Source organism: Nansenia antarctica, assembly GCF_963989245.1.
Source record: "Nansenia antarctica genome assembly, chromosome: 8".
NCBI lineage: Eukaryota > Metazoa > Chordata > Actinopteri > Argentiniformes > Microstomatidae > Nansenia > Nansenia antarctica.
The window spans coordinates 3,710,671-3,731,854 of NC_137678.1; the positions used below are offsets into that span (position 1 = coordinate 3,710,671).

The 21,184-nt window shown below is 45.3% G+C and overlaps 1 protein-coding gene across 1 annotated transcript; it reads left to right on the forward strand.

Moving 5' to 3' along the window:
* The first annotated feature begins 460 nt into the window (after nt 1-460).
* commd8 (COMM domain containing 8) lies at nt 461-20,254 on the forward strand. Its single transcript, XM_080537544.1, has 5 exons — nt 461-528; nt 1,825-1,980; nt 7,945-8,097; nt 15,976-16,131; nt 19,946-20,254. Exons 1-5 carry the CDS (start codon nt 484-486, stop codon nt 19,970-19,972), a joined length of 537 nt encoding a protein of 178 aa, XP_080393670.1. The 5' UTR covers nt 461-483; the 3' UTR covers nt 19,973-20,254.
* The last annotated feature ends 930 nt before the right edge of the window (nt 20,255-21,184 follow it).

Sequence of the window (21,184 nt, forward strand, 5' to 3'; positions counted from 1 at the left end):
ATTTCGGAGTGATATATGTATATATAGTTAAAAGTCCCAGTGCTGTTATATATACTGTATATCAGCACTCATGGAATGCCTCTTGTCCAATCTAATTACTTGGTCAGAACTAACTGTTGTATAAATATACATATACATACATACTTCACATTGACTCTCACAACAACTAACTGTTGTCCTTTGAAAAAAGAATCTCTCAGAAGAATGAAAGCAGCCCCTGCCCCCCTCCCTCCCCCTGAACGCGGCGCAGGCGCACAAAAAGCCTGCGTTCGTAAATTCGCTCGAAGAGCGCTGGAGCGCGCACCGGATTCAATGTCATAAAGAGACCAAGTCATTTGATTGGACAAGAGGCATTCCGTGAGTGCTGATCAGATTTCCAGAGTCATTTTACGAACGCACCCAAATACACGACAGACACGTGACTGCATATCAGCTGACTCGTGACGTTTCACACCAAGGTTGGACTGCGGAAACACAGAGAACATGGTCCATTTACTAGCCAAACTACCCGCTGAACAATCTCCCAAAGTAAGTGCTTCAGAATGAGTGATGACTTGAGTAATGGGATGTTTTGGTCGATTGCAATAGAAATCGTTTTTTGTTTCTGACAACCAAGTGAACGCAGTGTTAGTATCATATGCGTCATAACGCGTTGGTGGTAACCCTGTACACTCCAGTTGTTTATGAATGCAGAACATAAAGCAACATGACATGTCCATATTGCTGGGCAGGATAATAGAATGCAAATATGTATCAGCTGGTCAACTGCCACGGAACTGCACTTGGTCGGCACACGAGAGAGATCGAGTCAATAGCAAATAAACTGATTAGAACTGCAACCTCCCCACCCCCACTGCAACCTCCCCACCCCCACTGCAACCTCTCCCTCCTCACTGCAACCTCTCCACCCCCACTGCAACCTCTCCCTCCTCACTGCAACCTCTCCACCCCCACTGCAACCTCTCCCTCCTCACTGCAACCTCTCCCTCCTCACTGCAACCTCTCCCTCCTCACTGCAACCTCTCCCTCCTCACTGCAACCTCTCCACCCCCACTGCAACCTCCCCACCCCCACTGCAACCTCTCCACCCCCACTGCAACCTCTCCCTCCTCACTGCAACCTCTCCACCCCCACTGCAACCTCTCCCTCCTCACTGCAACCTCTCCACCCCCACTGCAACCTCTCCATCCTCACTGCAACCTCTCCCTCCTCACTGCAACCTCTCCCTCCTCACTGCAACCTCTCCCTCCTCACTGCAACCTCTCCCTCCTCACTGCAACCTCTCCCTCCTCAACCATGCCACATTCAAAGTCACTTAAATCACCTTTCTTCCCCATTCTGATGTTGGTTTGAACTTCAGCAGGTTGTCTTGACCATGTCTACATGCCTAAATGCATTGAGTTGCTGCCACGTGATTGGCTGATTCGATATTTGCGTTGACGAGCAGTTGAAAAGGTGTACCTAATAGAGTGGTGAATGAGTGTATATGTCCACATTAAGCCTTGCTTGCATCTATCTTTAAAAGTCATACATATCTCCTGTATTGTGCACACGTAATTCACAAAATAGACCACCAGGGGGAGCATGTGGCATTTGAATAATAATCCAAATGGTTAGAATGCGGCATCACCAATGACGTGAAGCACTTCTGTGACCTACTCTCAATAATTCACACATAGATTAGATCATTCATAATCTTCAAAATTCATACATTATCCCAGTACGGTCGATTAAAGGACTGTAGTAAATGTCTGTCTATGTAAATGACAATAATAATGATGATGAAGATGATGATGATGATGATACACACTTCAACCCCCCCAGCTTCTGCACAGGGTAGTAGATGGGGTCTGTGGGCGGGCCCCCCCCCACCTGGCCGAGTATGGAGACACATGGAGCCTCGTAGAGTGGATGGAGCTCCTGGACTCCCTGTCCTCTCTGGTCCGCATGGCGGTGGGGAGGAACACCTCAGAGGAGGAGGTGAGAGAAGCCATGAGTCTGTGGGTTTAACAGGGGGGGATGAGCGTTAGCTGAATTCTACGTGAAGGGGTAGAGAGGAGTGAGAAAAGTCACTGAGTTTGAGTGTGTGTTTGTTTCATGAATAGGTTCCCACAGGTCCTTGAAATCCTTGAAAGTTTGTGAATTTGAGAAAAAGAAATCAAGGTCTTTGAAAATAGACATGGGTCATTGAAAGTGCTTGAATTCCTCTCTCTCTGTCTCTCTAAAATATATATACTGTGTATATATTCGAAATGTTTTACTTAGCTCGTCAACTAGTTCTGTCTCAAACTATGCCGTGTTGGGTCCTTGAATTTGAGGGAATTGAGTCTTGAAAGTCCTTGAAAGGTGCTGCAGGAGGTGGGGGAACCCTGGAATTTATGTTAAGGTGTGGAGGAGCGTCATTATGGTGCGGTTACTTGTTAGTTTGTGTAGTGTGTGAAGGTTTGAGATTGCATATGTTCGGTCTCATGGTGACACTGGATGTCAGGCTCTGTGTTGGGTTTGAAATGGGTTGGACCTCTTGATGGTAGCAATGTACAGTGCCTTCGGAAAGTATTTTTCCATATTTTGTTGAGACAGTAGCCTCTTTTTCAAATGAGCCCTGGTCAAGATATATATATATATATATATATATATATATATATATATATATAAATATGTGTGTATGGGGACTATGTATGGGGAACTGGAGTCAGTGTGGGTCTGTCCTCCCAGGTGCTGCTAGGTGCATGTATGAACAGTAGAGTCAGTGAGTCTGTCCTCCCAGGTGCTGCTAGGTGCATGTATGAACAGTGGAGTCAGTGAGTCTGTCCTCCCAGGTGCTGCTAGGTGCATGTATGAACAGTAGAGTCAGTGTGTCTGTCCTCTCAGGTGCTGCTAGGTGCATGTATGAACAGTAGAGTCAGTGTGTCTCTCCCAGGTGCTGCTAGGTGCATGTATGAACAGTGTCCGTCTGTCCTCTCAGGTGCTGCTAGGTGCATGTATGAACAGTAGAGTCAGTGTGTCTGTCCTCCCAGGTGCTGCTAGGTGCATGTATGAACAGTGGAGTCAGTGTGTCTGTCCTCCCAGGTGCTGCTAGGTGCATGTATGAACAGTAGAGTCAGTGTGTCTGTCCTCCCAGGTGCTGCTAGGTGCATGTATGAACAGTGTCCGTCTGTCCTCCCAGGTGCTGCTAGGTGCATGTATGAACAGTGGAGTCAGTGTGTCTGTCCTCCCAGGTGCTGCTAGGTGCATGTATGAACAGTGTCCGTCTGTCCTCTCAGGTGCTGCTAGGTGCATGTATGAACAGTAGCAGTGTTGGGCAATATTACTTAGTAGGGGTGTAACGATACATCGATTCACATCGATGCATCGATTCATTGACTAACGATCTGATTACATCGATGCAATGTAAAAACATCGATCTATATCGTCATCTTATGCGCGCAGAGAGAGAGAGACTTGAAAAAGATACGAATGTTTTTCATTTTTGATGAGAGACAGTAAGTCTCTCTGAACCAGGAAAGGTAACATACTCGCGTTCGCAATGTGTGACTCGCATTCTCCGTGTGTGACTGTCTACCGGCTCGGCTCCACTTCTCGGCTCCTCCTCCTCTCGCGTTCGGCAATCTCCGGTGATCTTCGGAAATGTTCGGCTTGTGTGAGTGCGTCTAATGAGAGTGCGTCTAACGGGAGTCTAATGGCCGAATACATTGACCGTTTTGGACACCAAATATATTTTTTAACATCTACTCTTCGAGGCGAATCCATTCAGACCAATATCAGACCTGCTGGACGTGTGTGACACGTGTGTGGACGTGTGTGTGTGTGTGTGACTGGATGTCTCTCTGAACCTGTGTGTGTGTGTGTGTATGTTAATGAGCTGTATGTTAATTACCACTTATTACAATTGATAATTGTGTTAGATTGGCATATGATATCGCGTCATATCGATCATATCGTCATATCGATCTTGAATCGAATCGAATCGAAATCGTATCGTGACTGACATTGTGATATCGTCAAACATCGTATCGTCATAGAAACAAATCGATATAATATCGTATCGTGATGAAGCTGGTGATTTACACCCCTATTACTTAGTAGAGTAATATATTAGTTATTACATATTACTCCTTAGGAAAGTAATATCCTTATATTACTTATTACTTGGAATCAAGAGTAATAATATTACTTTACTTTTATATTACATATTACTTTCCCCCTTTCTACCCGCAAAAATATGTACAACAACACAACGGTTTATCAGGGATTTGTAGTTCTTCATTTGATTTGCCGTGTAATAGCTAAGCTCTTTCTGGGCTCTGATATCATGAGGGGAATGTAAACGCAGGATTTAAATAATCACTTAATGACATGGGGAGCTTTGGGGGGATTGGTCTGCACTCTGGTACCCCTTTTAACCTATTTAGGCGCTATGCAGTATCAACTGAAGAACTACAAATCCCAGATGACAGGGAGATGACGTATGACCACTCTGATGAATCAACCCCTATTTCATTAATTTTCTCTATATAACGTCGTCGATCATTGATCGGCAACGACACTATATAACAGTTTGCCTAACTGGCCATCGGATTTGGGCTCCTAATATCTAAAAAGCACTACGGTTTTCTTATTTTATCGGATTAAAGTAGCAAAGACCAGAAATTCCCATTGACCGCCAGTCAAACTTCTACTCTTGACTTCTATCACCCAAAAGGGGGCGTGGACATGACGAGAGGGGAAAGTACCCGGATGTGTTGCTCTGATGAATGGTTTGATTTGTTTTGAGAAACGCCGCCACGCTGTCAGTTGTCAACACACTAGGCTACGTCATAAATGTGTGCAGGCTGCGGCACGTTCTAAAAGGAACAGATCTATAAGCTACTATGCACCTCAGCGCAGTGTGCTGATAGCTTGTATATCTGTTCTATCTTTGCACGCAACAACCCCGGTACTATACATGAATTATACGTTTAACAGCCATTGTAACGGGTAACGAGGCCCTTATTTGGCGGAGTAACGAGGTATAATATTACTTTTTCGCAGAGTAGTCTCGTTATATTACTCGTTACTGGGTAAAGTAATAATATTACAGTAATATATTACTTAGTAACTCGTTACTGCCCAACACTGATGAACAGTAGAGTCAGTGTGGGTCTCTCAGGTGCTGCTAGGTGCATGTATGAACAGTAGAGTCAGTGTGTCTGTCCTCTCAGGTGCTGCTAGGTGCATGTATGAACAGTGTCCGTCTGTCCTCTCAGGTGCTGCTAGGTGCATGTATGAACAGTAGAGTCAGTGTGTCTGTCCTCCCAGGTGCTGCTAGGTGCATGTATGAACAGTAGAGTCAGTGTGTCTGTCCTCCCAGGTGCTGCTAGGTGCATGTATGAACAGTAGAGTCAGTGTGTCTGTCCTCCCAGGTGCTGCTAGGTGCATGTATGAACAGTAGAGTCAGTGTGTCTGTCCTCCCAGGTGCTGCTAGGTGCATGTATGAACAGTGTCCGTCTGTCCTCCCAGGTGCTGCTAGGTGCATGTATGAACAGTGTCCGTCTGTCCTCCCAGGTGCTGCTAGGTGCATGTATGAACAGTAGAGTCAGTGTGTCTCTCAGGTGCTGCTAGGTGCATGTATGAACAGTCGAGTCAGTGTGTCTCTCCCAGGTAGGGGTGTAACGGATCACGGATAATCCGTGATCCGTTCGGATCGCCCTCCACGGTTCGGAACGCATGTGTACCGCGGATCAATAGCAAAATCGTTTTTTTTTCTTCGTTTTTTTTTTCTTTCCTAACACCAGGGGAGCTGTCAGGCCAAAACCTGCCGCTTGCCAAAAGCTGCCGGGGGTGCGGCCTAACGCGTCACGACCAGCTGGCACGCGCACGAGTGTTTTTGAAACCTCCGTTTTGGCCGCCATTAGCGAAAAGCTTTAATTTGGCTCTACAAGTGTTAATATGTCATTTTATGAAGTTTTAATATGTTTTCAGGCGAGAAAGTAACCATATATATTCACAAAATGTATCCGGTTTATCAAAATAACCCGTTTATATATGAAAACACATATAATGCTATCGCGTCTCCACAGGCTAAAGTACAACTACACTCATATCCTCAACTTATGTCCTAATCACACTACTGTCGTACAAGTCGTACCTTCTCCTTGACATGGACATAAACACACCTGCTACCTTCTTTGAAAGAAATCGCGATTTATTCAGTGAAAACTAGTACACCATTCAACATAGCATAACAATAGCATAGCATTCGCGGACACAGTCAGGCAATGCACCTAGCACAACAATAGCATAGCATTCGCGGACACAGTAACATAGACAGATAGACAGCTAGACAGATAGACCGCTAGACAGATAGACAACTAGACAACTAGACTGCTAGACAACTAGACAGCTACACAGCTAAACAGCTAGACAGCTAGACAGATAGACAGCTAGACAACTAGACAGATAGACAGCTAGACAACTAGACAGATAGACAGCTAGACAACTAGACAGCTAGACAGCTAGACAACTAGACAGCTAGCTCTTGGTGTTTAGCTGTTTAGCTGTCTAGCTGTCTAGTTGTCTAGTTGTTTAGCTGTTTAGCTGTTTAGCTGTTTAGCTGTCTAGCTGTCTTGGTGTTTAGCTATTTAGCTGTCTAGCTGTCTATCTGTCTAGCTGTCTAGTTGTCTAGCTGTCTAGTTGTCTAGCTGTCTAGTTGTCTGTCTAGCTGTCTAGCTGTCTAGCTGTTTAGCTGTCTAGCTGTCTAGTTGTCTAGCTGTCTAGTTGTCTAGTTGTCTAGCTGTCTAGCGGTCTATCTGTCTAGCTGTCTATCTGTCTATGTTACTGTGTCCGCGAATGCTATGCTATTGTTGTGCTAGGTGCATTGCCTGACTGTGTCCGCGAATGCTATGCTATTGTTATGCTATGTTGAATGGTGTACTAGTTTTCACTGAATAAATCGCCATTTCTTTCAAAGAAGGTAGCAGGTGTGTATGTCCATGTCAAGGAGAAGGTACGACTTGTATGACAGTAGTGTGATTAGGACATAAGTTGAGGATATGAGTGTAGTTAGCCTGTGGAGACGCGATAGCATTATATGTGTTTTCATATATAAACGGGTTATTTTGATAAACCGGATACATTTTGTGAATATATATGGTTACTTTCTCGCCTGAAAACATATGACATATTAACACTTGTAGAGGCAAATTAAAGCTTTTCGCTAATGGGCTGTCAAAACGGAGGTTTTAACCCACAAAAAATGTACTCTGTTACTTTGCAGCAGTGATGTTATATATATGTTGTTATATATATGTTGTTATATATAGATGTTATATATATATGTGATATATATATCAGTTTTGACATCTTGAATGTTGTTTTTTTTGTTTCACACATTAAAAGTGGTGTTTTTACAGAATTCAAGGAAAATGTTGTTTTTATTAAAAAAAAAAAATGTTTTGTGTTGATCCGAAAAATGATCCGATCCGTGACTCAAAATCCGTGTAGAGTCAGTGTGGGTCTCTCAGGTGCTGCTAGGTGCATGTATGAACAGTAGAGTCAGTGAGTCTGTCCTCCCAGGTGCTGCTAGGTGCATGTATGAACAGTAGAGTCAGTGAGTCTGTCCTCCCAGGTGCTGCTAGGTGCATGTATGAACAGTAGAGTCAGTGTGTCTGTCCTCTCAGGTGCTGCTAGGTGCATGTATGAACAGTGTCCGTCTGTCCTCTCAGGTGCTGCTAGGTGCATGTATGAACAGTAGAGTCAGTGTGTCTGTCCTCTCAGGTGCTGCTAGGTGCATGTATGAACAGTAGAGTCAGTGTGTCTGTCCTCTCAGGTGCTGCTAGGTGCATGTATGAACAGTGTCCGTCTGTCCTCTCAGGTGCTGCTAGGTGCATGTATGAACAGTGGAGTCAGTGTGTCTCTCAGGTGCTGCTAGGTGCATGTATGAACAGTGTCCGTCTGTCCTCTCAGGTTCTGGCGTCGCTGGCAGACGTGGGCCGGGGGTACGGGGAGGCGGTGGTGACGGTGCTGAGGGCCAGGAGGGAGGAGGTCCGCCGGGCCCTGGTGGAGAGGACCAACGCCGTGGCCACCTCCACCCTGCAGGACTTCGACTGGCAGATGAAGGCAGGCCTCCCATTCTGACGTTTTTTATTTGACCTTGATTTTCTTAATTATCTTTTTGTTACGCTGCAAGATGCAGCATTTTTTCCGCATGGAAACGGCCCCTATCCATTTCACTTACAGTACAGGCCAAAAGTTTGGACACACCTTCTCATTCAATGCGTTTCCTTTATTTTCATGACTATTTACATTGTAGATTCTCACTGAAGGCATCAAAACTATGAATGAACACATAGGAATTATGTATTTAACAATAAAGTGTGAAATAACTCTGAAAAATATGTCTTATATTTTAGATTCCTCAAAGTAGCCACCCTTTGCTTTTTTGTTGTTAATAAAATATATAATAATAATATTTAATATAATATGTGTTAATAATAATATGTTATTATATATATATATATATATTTAATATTATTATTATATATTTTATTAACAACAACAAAAATATATTTTATTAACAACAAAAAAGCAAAGGGTGGCTACTTTGAGGAATCTAAAATATAAGACATATTTAGAGTTATTTCACACTTTTTTGTTAAGTACATCATTCCACATGTGTTCATTCATAGTTTTGATGCCTTCAGTGAGAATCTACAATGTAAATAGTCATGAAAATAAAGGAAACACATTGAATGAGAAGGTGTGTCCAAACTTTTGGCCTGTACTGTAGTTTGAAATGCTAAGTCATAATGTCTATATGTTACAGTACCAAGTCCAAAGGTTTGGACACACTTTCCCATTCAATTGAATGGGGAAGTGTGTCCAAACTTTTGACTGGTACTGTATATACTTTTAATGCCATGAATTCTAAGGTGGAGAGAGCTTTCAGTTGGTGATGAGTAGCTAGCTCCTTTACAATTTCACCAACTGTTAACTCACTGGCTAGGTAAGTGGCTGTCAGGCGTTAGCTAAAGTTAAGCTGACAAGCTCATAAGCTGAACTGTGAACACGACCATGTCGCTAGGCGCGAGCTAGCTGTGGGATTTGCTTAGCTTGGGCAGTGGCTTTCTCCAGGTCAGTGTTTAGTAATACTGACACAAACATTTTGACACGGTTAGAAAGACGAGATTCTCCGCGTTTCCAAGTTTCAAGTCTTCAGAAGTAGTATGGGGCAGAAGCTTGTTCCATTGTTTGTGAACAATGTAATGTAAAGTGTTCACAAACAAATTCTAAGCCCTTAGATGAATAGCACCGGATAGCACAACTGACGAGACTAAACATGATTTAGAACTGTCCAACGTTTTACCAAAGATTTTACAAGTTGCAAGTTTTGCCCTATAAAAACACAAGTGTGATAATCAACACTTTCTTATATCGTTAGGCCACAATTATCGTTAGGCCTAATTATTATATTAGTTTTAAAGATGTTGTTGAGGACAACTAGGTATTAGGCATACTGCTAAAAAAATATTGGTTCGCTTTTGGTTCTCATTCAAGAAACAACCAAGTCATGTTCCTGCAAATATATGATATGATAATATGATATATATGATGCAGTACGACAAAAATACAAAGCCATTTAAGGTATATAAGTGTTATTATCAGAGAAACTGATTACAAATGAATTTGCAGCATAGTGCACTTTTTTTTTTTAAATGTAGAGTCACAGGATGACATCACCATGAGCCCTGTGGAGACGTGATTGGTCAGTCTGCCCAGTGTTGACTGCCAGGAAATAATAATAATAATAATGATGTGATCTAAGAGCATCCTTACGCTTTATTGTTGGGTCAAACCTTTATCCATGGCTAGGACCCCTACTACACACCTACTACACACCTCCTACACACCTCCTACACACCTCCTACACACCTCCTACACACCTACTACACACCTCCTACACACCTCCTACACACCTACTACACACCTCCTACACACCTACTACACACCTCCTACACACCTCCTACACACCTACTACACACCTCCTACACACCTACTACACACCTACTACACACCTACTACACACCTCCTACACACCTACTACACACCTCCTACACACCTACTACACACCTCCTACACACCTCCTACACACCTACTACACACCTCCTACACACCTACTACACACCTCCTACACACCTCCTACACACCTCCTACACACCTCCTACACACCTCCTACACACCTACTACACACCTACTACACACCTCCTACACACCTACTACACACCTCCTACACACCTCCTACACACCTCCTACACACCTACTACACACCTACTACACACCTCCTACACACCTCCTACACACCTCCTACACACCTCCTACACACCTACTACACACCTCCTACACACCTCCTACACACCTCCTACACACCTCCTACACACCTCCTACACACCTCCTACACACCTCCTACACACCTACTACACACCTCCTACACACCTCCTACACACCTCCTACACACCTCCTACACACCTCCTACACACCTCCTACACACCTACTACACACCTCCTACACACCTCCTACACACCTACTACACACCTCCTACACACCTACTACACACCTCCTACACACCTACTACACACCTACTACACACCTCCTACACACCTCCTACACACCTCCTACACACCTACTACACACCTCCTACACACCTCCTACACACCTCCTACACACCTACTACACACCTACTACACACCTACTACACACCTCCTACACACCTCCTACACACCTACTACACACCTACTACACACCTACTACACACCTCCTACACACCTCCTACACACCTCCTACACACCTACTACACACCTCCTACACACCTCCTACACACCTACTACACACCTCCTACACACCTCCTACACACCTCCTACACACCTCCTACACACCTCCTACACACCTACTACACACCTCCTACACACCTACTACACACCTCCTACACACCTCCTACACACCTCCTACACACCTCCTACACACCTCCTACACACCTCCTACACACCTACTACACACCTCCTACACACCTCCTACACACCTCCTACACACCTCCTACACACCTACTACACACCTACTACACACCTACTACACACCTCCTACACACCTCCTACACACCTCCTACACACCTACTACACACCTCCTACACACCTACTACACACCTCCTACACACCTACTACACACCTACTACACACCTCCTACACACCTCCTACACACCTCCTACACACCTCCTACACACCTCCTACACACCTCCTACACACCTCCTACACACCTACTACACACCTCCTACACACCTCCTACACACCTACTACACACCTCCTACACACCTCCTACACACCTCCTACACACCTCCTACACACCTCCTACACACCTCCTACACACCTACTACACACCTACTACACACCTACTACACACCTCCTACACACCTCCTACACACCTCCTACACACCTCCTACACACCTCCTACACACCTCCTACACACCTCCTACACACCTCCTACACACCTCCTACACACCTCCTACACACCTCCTACACACCTCCTACACACCTCCTACACACCTCCTACACACCTACTACACACCTACTACACACCTACTACACACCTACTACACACCTCCTACACACCTCCTACACACCTCCTACACACCTACTACACACCTACTACACACCTACTACACACCTACTACACACCTCCTACACACCTACTACACACCTCCTACACACCTACTACACACCTCCTACACACCTCCTACACACCTCCTACACACCTCCTACACACCTACTACACACCTACTACACACCTACTACACACCTCCTACACACCTCCTACACACCTCCTACACACCTCCTACACACCTCCTACACACCTCCTACACACCTCCTACACACCTACTACACACCTCCTACACACCTACTACACACCTACTACACACCTACTACACACCTACTACACACCTACTACACACCTCCTACACACCTACTACACACCTCCTACACACCTACTACACACCTCCTACACACCTACTACACACCTACTACACACCTACTACACACCTACTACACACCTACTACACACCTCCTACACACCTCCTACACACCTCCTACACACCTACTACACACCTACTACACACCTACTACACACCTCCTACACACCTACTACACACCTACTACACACCTCCTACACACCTCCTACACACCTCCTACACACCTACTACACACCTACTACACCTACTACACACCTACTACACACCTCCTACACACCTCCTACACACCTCCTACACACCTCCTACACACCTACTACACACCTACTACACACCTCCTACACACCTACTACACACCTCCTACACACCTCCTACACACCTCCTACACACCTCCTACACACCTACTACACACCTACTACACACCTACTACACACCTCCTACACACCTCCTACACACCTCCTACACACCTCCTACACACCTACTACACACCTACTACACACCTCCTACACACCTACTACACACCTCCTACACACCTCCTACACACCTCCTACACACCTCCTACACACCTACTACACACCTACTACACACCTACTACACACCTCCTACACACCTCCTACACACCTCCTACACACCTCCTACACACCTCCTACACACCTCCTACACACCTCCTACACACCTACTACACACCTCCTACACACCTACTACACACCTACTACACACCTACTACACACCTACTACACACCTACTACACACCTCCTACACACCTACTACACACCTCCTACACACCTACTACACACCTCCTACACACCTACTACACACCTACTACACACCTACTACACACCTACTACACACCTACTACACACCTACTACACACCTACTACACACCTACTACACACCTACTACACACCTCCTACACACCTCCTACACACCTCCTACACACCTACTACACACCTACTACACACCTACTACACACCTACTACACACCTACTACACACCTACTACACACCTACTACACACCTCCTACACACCTACTACACACCTCCTACACACCTCCTACACACCTACTACACACCTCCTACACACCTCCTACACACCTCCTACACACCTACTACACACCTACTACACACCTACTACACACCTCCTACACACCTCCTACACACCTACTACACACCTCCTACACACCTCCTACACACCTCCTACACACCTACTACACACCTCCTACACACCTCCTACACACCTCCTACACACCTCCTACACACCTCCTACACACCTACTACACACCTCCTACACACCTCCTACACACCTACTACACACCTCCTACACACCTACTACACACCTCCTACACACCTCCTACACACCTCCTACACACCTCCTACACACCTACTACACACCTCCTACACACCTCCTACACACCTACTACACACCTCCTACACACCTACTACACACCTACTACACACCTACTACACACCTCCTACACACCTACTACACACCTACTACACACCTCCTACACACCTCCTACACACCTACTACACACCTCCTACACACCTCCTACACACCTACTACACACCTACTACACACCTCCTACACACCTCCTACACACCTCCTACACACCTCCTACACACCTCCTACACACCTCCTACACACCTCCTACACACCTACTACACACCTCCTACACACCTACTACACACCTCCTACACACCTACTACACACCTACTACACACCTCCTACACACCTCCTACACACCTCCTACACACCTCCTACACACCTCCTACACACCTCCTACACACCTACTACACACCTACTACACACCTACTACACACCTCCTACACACCTCCTACACACCTACTACACACCTACTACACACCTACTACACACCTACTACACACCTCCTACACACCTACTACACACCTCCTACACACCTCCTACACACCTACTACACACCTCCTACACACCTACTACACACCTACTACACACCTACTACACACCTACTACACACCTCCTACACACCTACTACACACACCTCCTACACACCTACTACACACCTCTACACACCTACTACACACCTCCTACACACCTACTACACACCTACTACACACCTCCTACACACCTCCTACACACCTCCTACACACCTCCTACACACCTACTACACACCTACTACACACCTACTACACACCTACTACACACCTCCTACACACCTCCTACACACCTACTACACACCTCCTACACACCTACTACACACCTCCTACACACCTCCTACACACCTCCTACACACCTCCTACACACCTCCTACACACCTCCTACACACCTCCTACACACCTCCTACACACCTCCTACACACCTACTACACACCTCCTACACACCTCCTACACACCTCCTACACACCTACTACACACCTCCTACACACCTCCTACACACCTACTACACACCTACACACCTACTACACACCTACTACACACCTCCTACACACCTCCTACACACCTACTACACACCTCCTACACACCTCCTACACACCTACTACACACCTCCTACACACCTCCTACACACCTACTACACACCTCCTACACACCTCCTACACACCTGCTACACACCTACTACACACCTCCTACACACCTCCTACACACCTCCTACACACCTCCTACACACCTCCTACACACCTCCTACACACCTACTACACACCTACTACACACCTACACACCTACTACACACCTACTACACACCTCCTACACACCTCCTACACACCTACTACACACCTCCTACACACCTCCTACACACCTCCTACACACCTCCTACACACCTACTACACACCTCCTACACACCTACTACACACCTCCTACACACCTCCTACACACCTACTACACACCTCCTACACACCTACTACACACCTCCTACACACCTACTACACACCTCCTACACACCTACTACACACCTCCTACACACCTCCTACACACCTCCTACACACCTACTACACACCTACTACACACCTACTACACACCTCCTACACACCTCCTACACACCTACTACACACCTACACACCTACTACACACCTACTACACACCTCCTACACACCTCCTACACACCTACTACACACCTCCTACACACCTCCTACACACCTCCTACACACCTCCTACACACCTCCTACACACCTACTACACACCTCCTACACACCTACTACACACCTACTACACACCTACTACACACCTCCTACACACCTACTACACACCTACACACCTACTACACACCTACTACACACCTCCTACACACACCCTGACCCACAGGCCTGGGGAGACCTGCCAAGGGGATAGACAATCTGTATGGATATGACAACACACAGGACAATGTGCATGGATATGACAACACACAGGACAATGTGCATGGATGGAAGTTGAAGTGATGAGACATTGTCTGCTTGCACATCAATGGGTTTTGCATTGCATGCTCTATCATTATAAAGTTATATAAAAGCAGGCACTGTACTGTATATAAAAAAAAAAAGATGTGTGTAAATGTACCCAGTAAAAATCCATGCGATGTTGGCTTGTGCAACGTGTACTGTAGATGTCCAAATGTATTTGGTGAATTGATGGACTTTTCTGACTGGAAGATCAACGACACTCCTGACCCACCCTAAGCCGTCTCTCTCTCTCTCCCTTCCTCTCTCTCTCTCCCTTCCTCTCTCTCCCCTCCTCTCTCTCTCTCCCTTCCTCTCTCTCCCCTCCTCTCTCTCTCTCTCCCTTCCTCTCTCTCCCCTCCTCTCTCTCCCTTCCTCTCTCTCCCTTCCTCTCTCTCCCTTCCTCTCTCTCCCTTCCCCTCTCTCCCCTCCTCTCTCCTGTCCTCTCTCTCCCTTCCTCTCTCTCTCCCGTCCTCTCTCTCCCCTCCTCTCTCTCTCCCCTCCTCTCTCTCTCTCTCTCCCCTCCTCTCTCTCTCTCTCTCCCCTCCTCTCTCTCTCTCTCCCCTCCTCTCTCTCTCTCCTCCTCTCCCTACAGTTAGCCTTGTCCAGTGATAAGATCACCTCTCTCCAGACTCCACTGTTGAGCCTGAGTTTAGACGTGAAGGAGAACGGCGCCCTGAAGCCCGTGTCTATAGAGATGAACCGAGAAGAATTGCAAACACTAATTAGCTCACTTGAGGCAGCCAATAAGGTACGTACACACACACACACACTCTCACTCTCGCACACACATTCTCTCTCTCTTATACACACACACTGTGTGTTTGTTGGGTGTTCAGTGTTGTGCAGAAATTAAGCTGTGTGTGTGCGTGCGTGTGTGCGTGTTTGGCTCGGCCAGCACCAGTGTAGGGTGTGATTTGGCCAGCATCAGTGTAGGGTGTGATTTGGCCAGCATCAGTGTAGGGTGTGATTTGGCCAGCATCAGTGTAGGGTGTGATTTGGCCAGCATCAGTGTAAGGCTGCCACGATTAGTCGACTAGTCACGACGACGTCGACTACCAAAATCGTCGCCGACATATTTGCTAATCGCCGTAGTCACATGTTTTTTTGGAGCTGAAATAAGCGTTTTTTTTTTTTTTCGTTGTTTGGTACCTGTACTATATCAATGACAATAAAGACCATTCATTTCATTCGATAAGCATTCGTTTTTCTTCCCTGAAGCTGCCACTGGCTAGCGTCTCCCAGTGTCTTTGATGTACATGCGCAGTGTCGGTCATCCGGGGCACACGTGACTTCCCCGGAAAAACAAACAGAGAAATGTCTTCCTGTCCTCGTACCTCTAAAGTGTGGGAGCATTTCAACCACAACGTTGAAAAAAAGAATGTAAAATGTAAAATTTGCAAAGCTGAACTCGCTTATCATGGCAGCACGTCTATGATGCGCGAGCATCTAAAAAGGAAGCACGTTGTGGCAGATGACGAGGAAGACGATGGCTCGTCTCGGTAAGCTAGTTAGCTTGTTATTGGCTAACGATATCGTTACGTTAAAAGCCTTCTTACATTATTTTACGTTGTCATCAAAGCGATACTTATCAAATAGCTAAAAATGTTGTCTTAACGTTACAGTGCTAAGAAGGCGCGTTCTACTATGAGATGAGTGAAGCAAAGCAAAACTTTTGTACTCTGTACAAGTATTTATTTTTGTTTTTGTATTCTTTTGGTTGCCTAGTGCCTAGCCTACCTCATTTTACTCAGCAGTTTGCACCCTCTACTACGTACTCTTTACATTACATTACATGCAAGTGATGCCAGAAATAAATCTGCAAAGTTCATTAAAATATCTATTTTTGAGTGAACAATCATTTTAATTGTCTTTATTTTTAGTTAGCACATGCCTACAACAACAACTAACAACTTCAAGCTAAATTTAGAAGCTGATTTAGAAGATGATAGCTAAATAAGAGCGATTGAGTAATTGTGCGATAAGCTGTAATTTATGATCCGATTAGTCGACTAATCGTTAAAATAATCGGTGACTAGTCGACTATGAAAATAATCGTTTGTGGCAGCCCTACATCAGTGTAGGGTGTGATTTGGCCAGCATCAGTGTAGGGTGTGATTTGGCCAGCACCAGTGTAGGGTGTGATTTGGCCAGCATCAGTGTAGGGTGTGATTTGGCCAGCATCAGTGTAGGGTGTGATTTGGCCAGCATCAGTGTAGGGTGTGATTTGGCCAGCACCAGTGTAGGGTGTGATTTGGCCAGCATCAGTGTAGGGTGTGATTTGGCCAGCACCAGTGTAGGGTGTGATTTGGCCAGCATCAGTGTAGGGTGTGATTTGTGATTTGAACGCAATCAGAGCACTTTCCTTGGCAGGCCAGTGGTAATATCATTATCTTTCCACCAACTGATGTCTGGAGCAGTAATAGCTCTTGTGCCCCATTCACTTAATGGCTCTGTTCTCTCCAATCTCTCATATTTCCTCTGTCATTAAATACATTCCTTGGTGTATAATAGTAGGTTACGTCTTTTTTTTTTTGATCCATGAAATCTGTAGGGATGCTCCGATTTATCGGCCACCGATTTAAATCGGCCGATTTCACTCCAAATGACTCGATCGGTGATCGGCAAAAATGGCCGATCGCAAAAACCGATTTTTTTTTTTTTTTTTTTTTTTTCCTGGGGAAGACAGATAACTGAACAGAAAACATAGGAGGACGTAACAGTATGTAAACCATGAAGGCCACGTTTATGATGTCTTTTATACAGCCATATCGACTGACTTGGGCTTCAGGCCCTAACTGGGTGATAGGCCAGACCTTTACTATGCCATAAAAATGGGTCTGCGTTTGCTTGGTGCCTAATGGATCAAAACTTTTGTCTAAAAAGCAAAAAATACTTAGGCTATCCAGTCAGTTATGTATTTTAAAAAAAATCGGTATCGGTATCGGTTGATCTTGAGGAAACAAATCGGTGATCGGTATCGGCCCCAAAAATCCAGATCGGAGCATCCCTAGAAATCTGTGTGTATCCCTACTGCAGGCCCTATACTGACTGTCCAGTGCGTGATCTCTAGTGTGTGTAGGTGTTCAGTGTGTGATCTCTAGTGTGTGTAGGTGTTCAGTGTGTGATCTCTAGTGTGTGTAGGTGTTCAGTGTGTGATCTCTGGTGTGTGTAGGTGGTGGTCAGTGTGTGATCTCTAGTGTGTGTAGGTGTTCAGTGTGTGATCTCTGGTGTGTGTAGGTGTTCAGTGTGTGATCTCTAGTGTGTGTAGGTGTTCAGTGTGTGATCTCTAGTGTGTGTAGGTGTTCAGTGTGTGATCTCTGGTGTGTGTAGGTGGTGGTCAGTGTGTGATCTCTGGTGTGTGTAGGTGGGCTGGTGTCCAGTTCCCTCTAGTTATCTGTGGGCTCCAAACAGCTGAACTGTTCAAATGATTACCTGACCGACCAACACCTAGACACTCTACGGCATCATTTCTTTATAGCACCTTATCATTCACACAAACAGTGTTTTTGAGAAAACAAAGATTATTTAACAAGAGTACGTAAAGTGTGTGAACACATATTCGGTTGTTAAGTGTGACGTCAAACGTGACGTTTAGCAATTTCCGGGTCCAAACCAGAAATTCCCCGCACCAGAGTACCAGTGTACTACAGCGGTAGAATGACAGTTCAATAGTTTTTTAGACTCGTATCTATTCATCCAACAAGGGACACAGCACTTTCCCGTTTTCCCCCATATTGTCAGGGTCTTTGAGCCTCGGAAAAGCGGCATATAAATATAATGAATTATTATTATTACTGAGGCATTTCGAAGAGAGCGCCTCAGCCAACGTTGGACCCGGAAACACGTCACGACTTAACAACCGAATAGCGATGAAACCTCCTGTCTGATCATGTCTCATACCATCTAGTGGAAGCAGAACGGTGTTCATCTATATTGTCGTATTGTTTGTTTGTTTATTAGGATTTCTGTTAGCTAACACCATGACATTAGCTAGTCTTCCTGGGGTCCGACACAAAAATCATATTTGGACAATTGTCAACATTATATACATACAGACAATTGTCAACATTGTATACATACATACATACATCATAATAACAAAAGAAAGGAATAAAATAAATAAATAAATAAAAACCAGAGAAAATAAATGAAATAACAGATCAGCAAACAAGATACTTGTTCATTCAGAGTTAATTGTATTAAGTTGCTCTTTTATTGTTTTCTTGAAAGTGCCTCTAGGATTAGTTTTACCAACATGCTTGGGTAAAGAGTTCCATCCTGTCATGGCCCTGTGTTACAGTAGAGTAGTAGTACAGTAGATGTGTCCTAGGTCTAGGTGGTAGTAGATGTGTCCTAGGTCTAGGTGGTAGTAGATGTGTCCTCGGTCTAGGTGGTAGTAGATGTGTCCTAGGTCTAGGTGGTAGTAGATGTGTCCTAGGTCTAGGTGGTAGTAGATGTGTCCTAGGTCTAGGTGGTAGTAGATGTGTCCTAGGTCTAGGTGGTTTCTTGTGGTTTCTGAGCTGTGTGTGTGTCCTGAAGGTGTTTTCTTTGTTTACTTGCAGGTGGTGCTCCAGTTGAAGTCCAGTTGAAGTAATAACAGTTGAAGTGAGGGTGGCGATATTCTAAACCGCACTGCTCCCACATCTCAAGTCCTAATGACATCTTGTGGAACACCAAGGAAGACACTGTCATACTAGACATGGTCACAATCGGTTATTGGCTGAAATCAAAACATGATTCCTCAATTCCTCGTGAAGAAGGTGGAGAGGGAACACGAGGAACGGAAGAAATAATCTTTTGATTCTTTCCAGCCCTGTGAAAGAAAATTGTACTTGTTAGTTTCGCATTCTTTTTGTAATCTCATTCCATTACTTGACAATAAATATTGACTTTTGACATTTCCATCAACGTTACTGTGGATTATTATGCATCTGATATTCAGAAAGGGTTTAACTGAGTACAGGTGAGTTAGAGAAGTGGCATGATGACAGGTGGACATATTTTCCACCCTTTTCCCTAAATTGTCTTGATGCTCCAGGTCTTGATGCTCAATTCCGACTTTTTACACAGATCAGATTTTTTTGTTTGGCAGTTCACATTACTTTAAAATGTGACCTATATTTGACCTACATTGACTCCTGTGTGAACATTCCACAGCCCTGAACAGACCCGCATGCGCAGAAGGACAATAACAATGACATCAGGACGTCACACGCAGCGCACTGTTTACGGAAGTAACCATGGATAACATGATAACGTTACAACCGGTTTCATTTTCAAGTTTTTGTGCAGCGGAAGCCGGCAAAGATATGAGCAAGTGGTCAAAAGAAGAAGGATGAGGAAAAAGAGAGCCAGATGCTTAGCTATGGCTTTTTGTTGACCACTCGCTGCTATACTTGCGTCTAGAGTGCAGGGTTGCCAGATGGGGCGGGTTACCGCCAAATGGATACTGGATTTAGCGGTTATAGACTGGTTAGGCTGTAAATTGCCAATCCCATCTGGCAACCCTGCTAGAGTGACGTAAAAGTCGCATTAAACGCGACTTGACAGTTCAAACGGCGGGTGCTATGTATCCGATGTAATACCACCTCTGAACGCGACACAGGTCAGATTTTAAAAAGTCAGATTTCATGTGACTTGCGCTGTTCACACGGTCATGCATAAATCAGACCTGAGTCGCATGTCTGCAAACAAATCGGATTTGTGTCACATTTCACTGCCGTATGAACGAAGCCGATGTCTCTCAGCTCTCGGCAGGTTCTCCCTGCCTCGTTCACTGTCCCGGGGGAACCAACACACAC

Bases quoted from the DNA above. Each gene is read 5' to 3' on its own strand.
- commd8 (XM_080537544.1), top strand. From the start codon at position 484: ATGGTCCATTTACTAGCCAAACTACCCGCTGAACAATCTCCCAAA. The intron at 529-1,824 runs GTAAGTGCTTCA...CAACCCCCCCAG, and splicing joins CCGCTGAACAATCTCCCAAA to CTTCTGCACAGGGTAGTAGA. The intron at 1,981-7,944 runs GTGAGAGAAGCC...CTGTCCTCTCAG, and splicing joins GGAACACCTCAGAGGAGGAG to GTTCTGGCGTCGCTGGCAGA.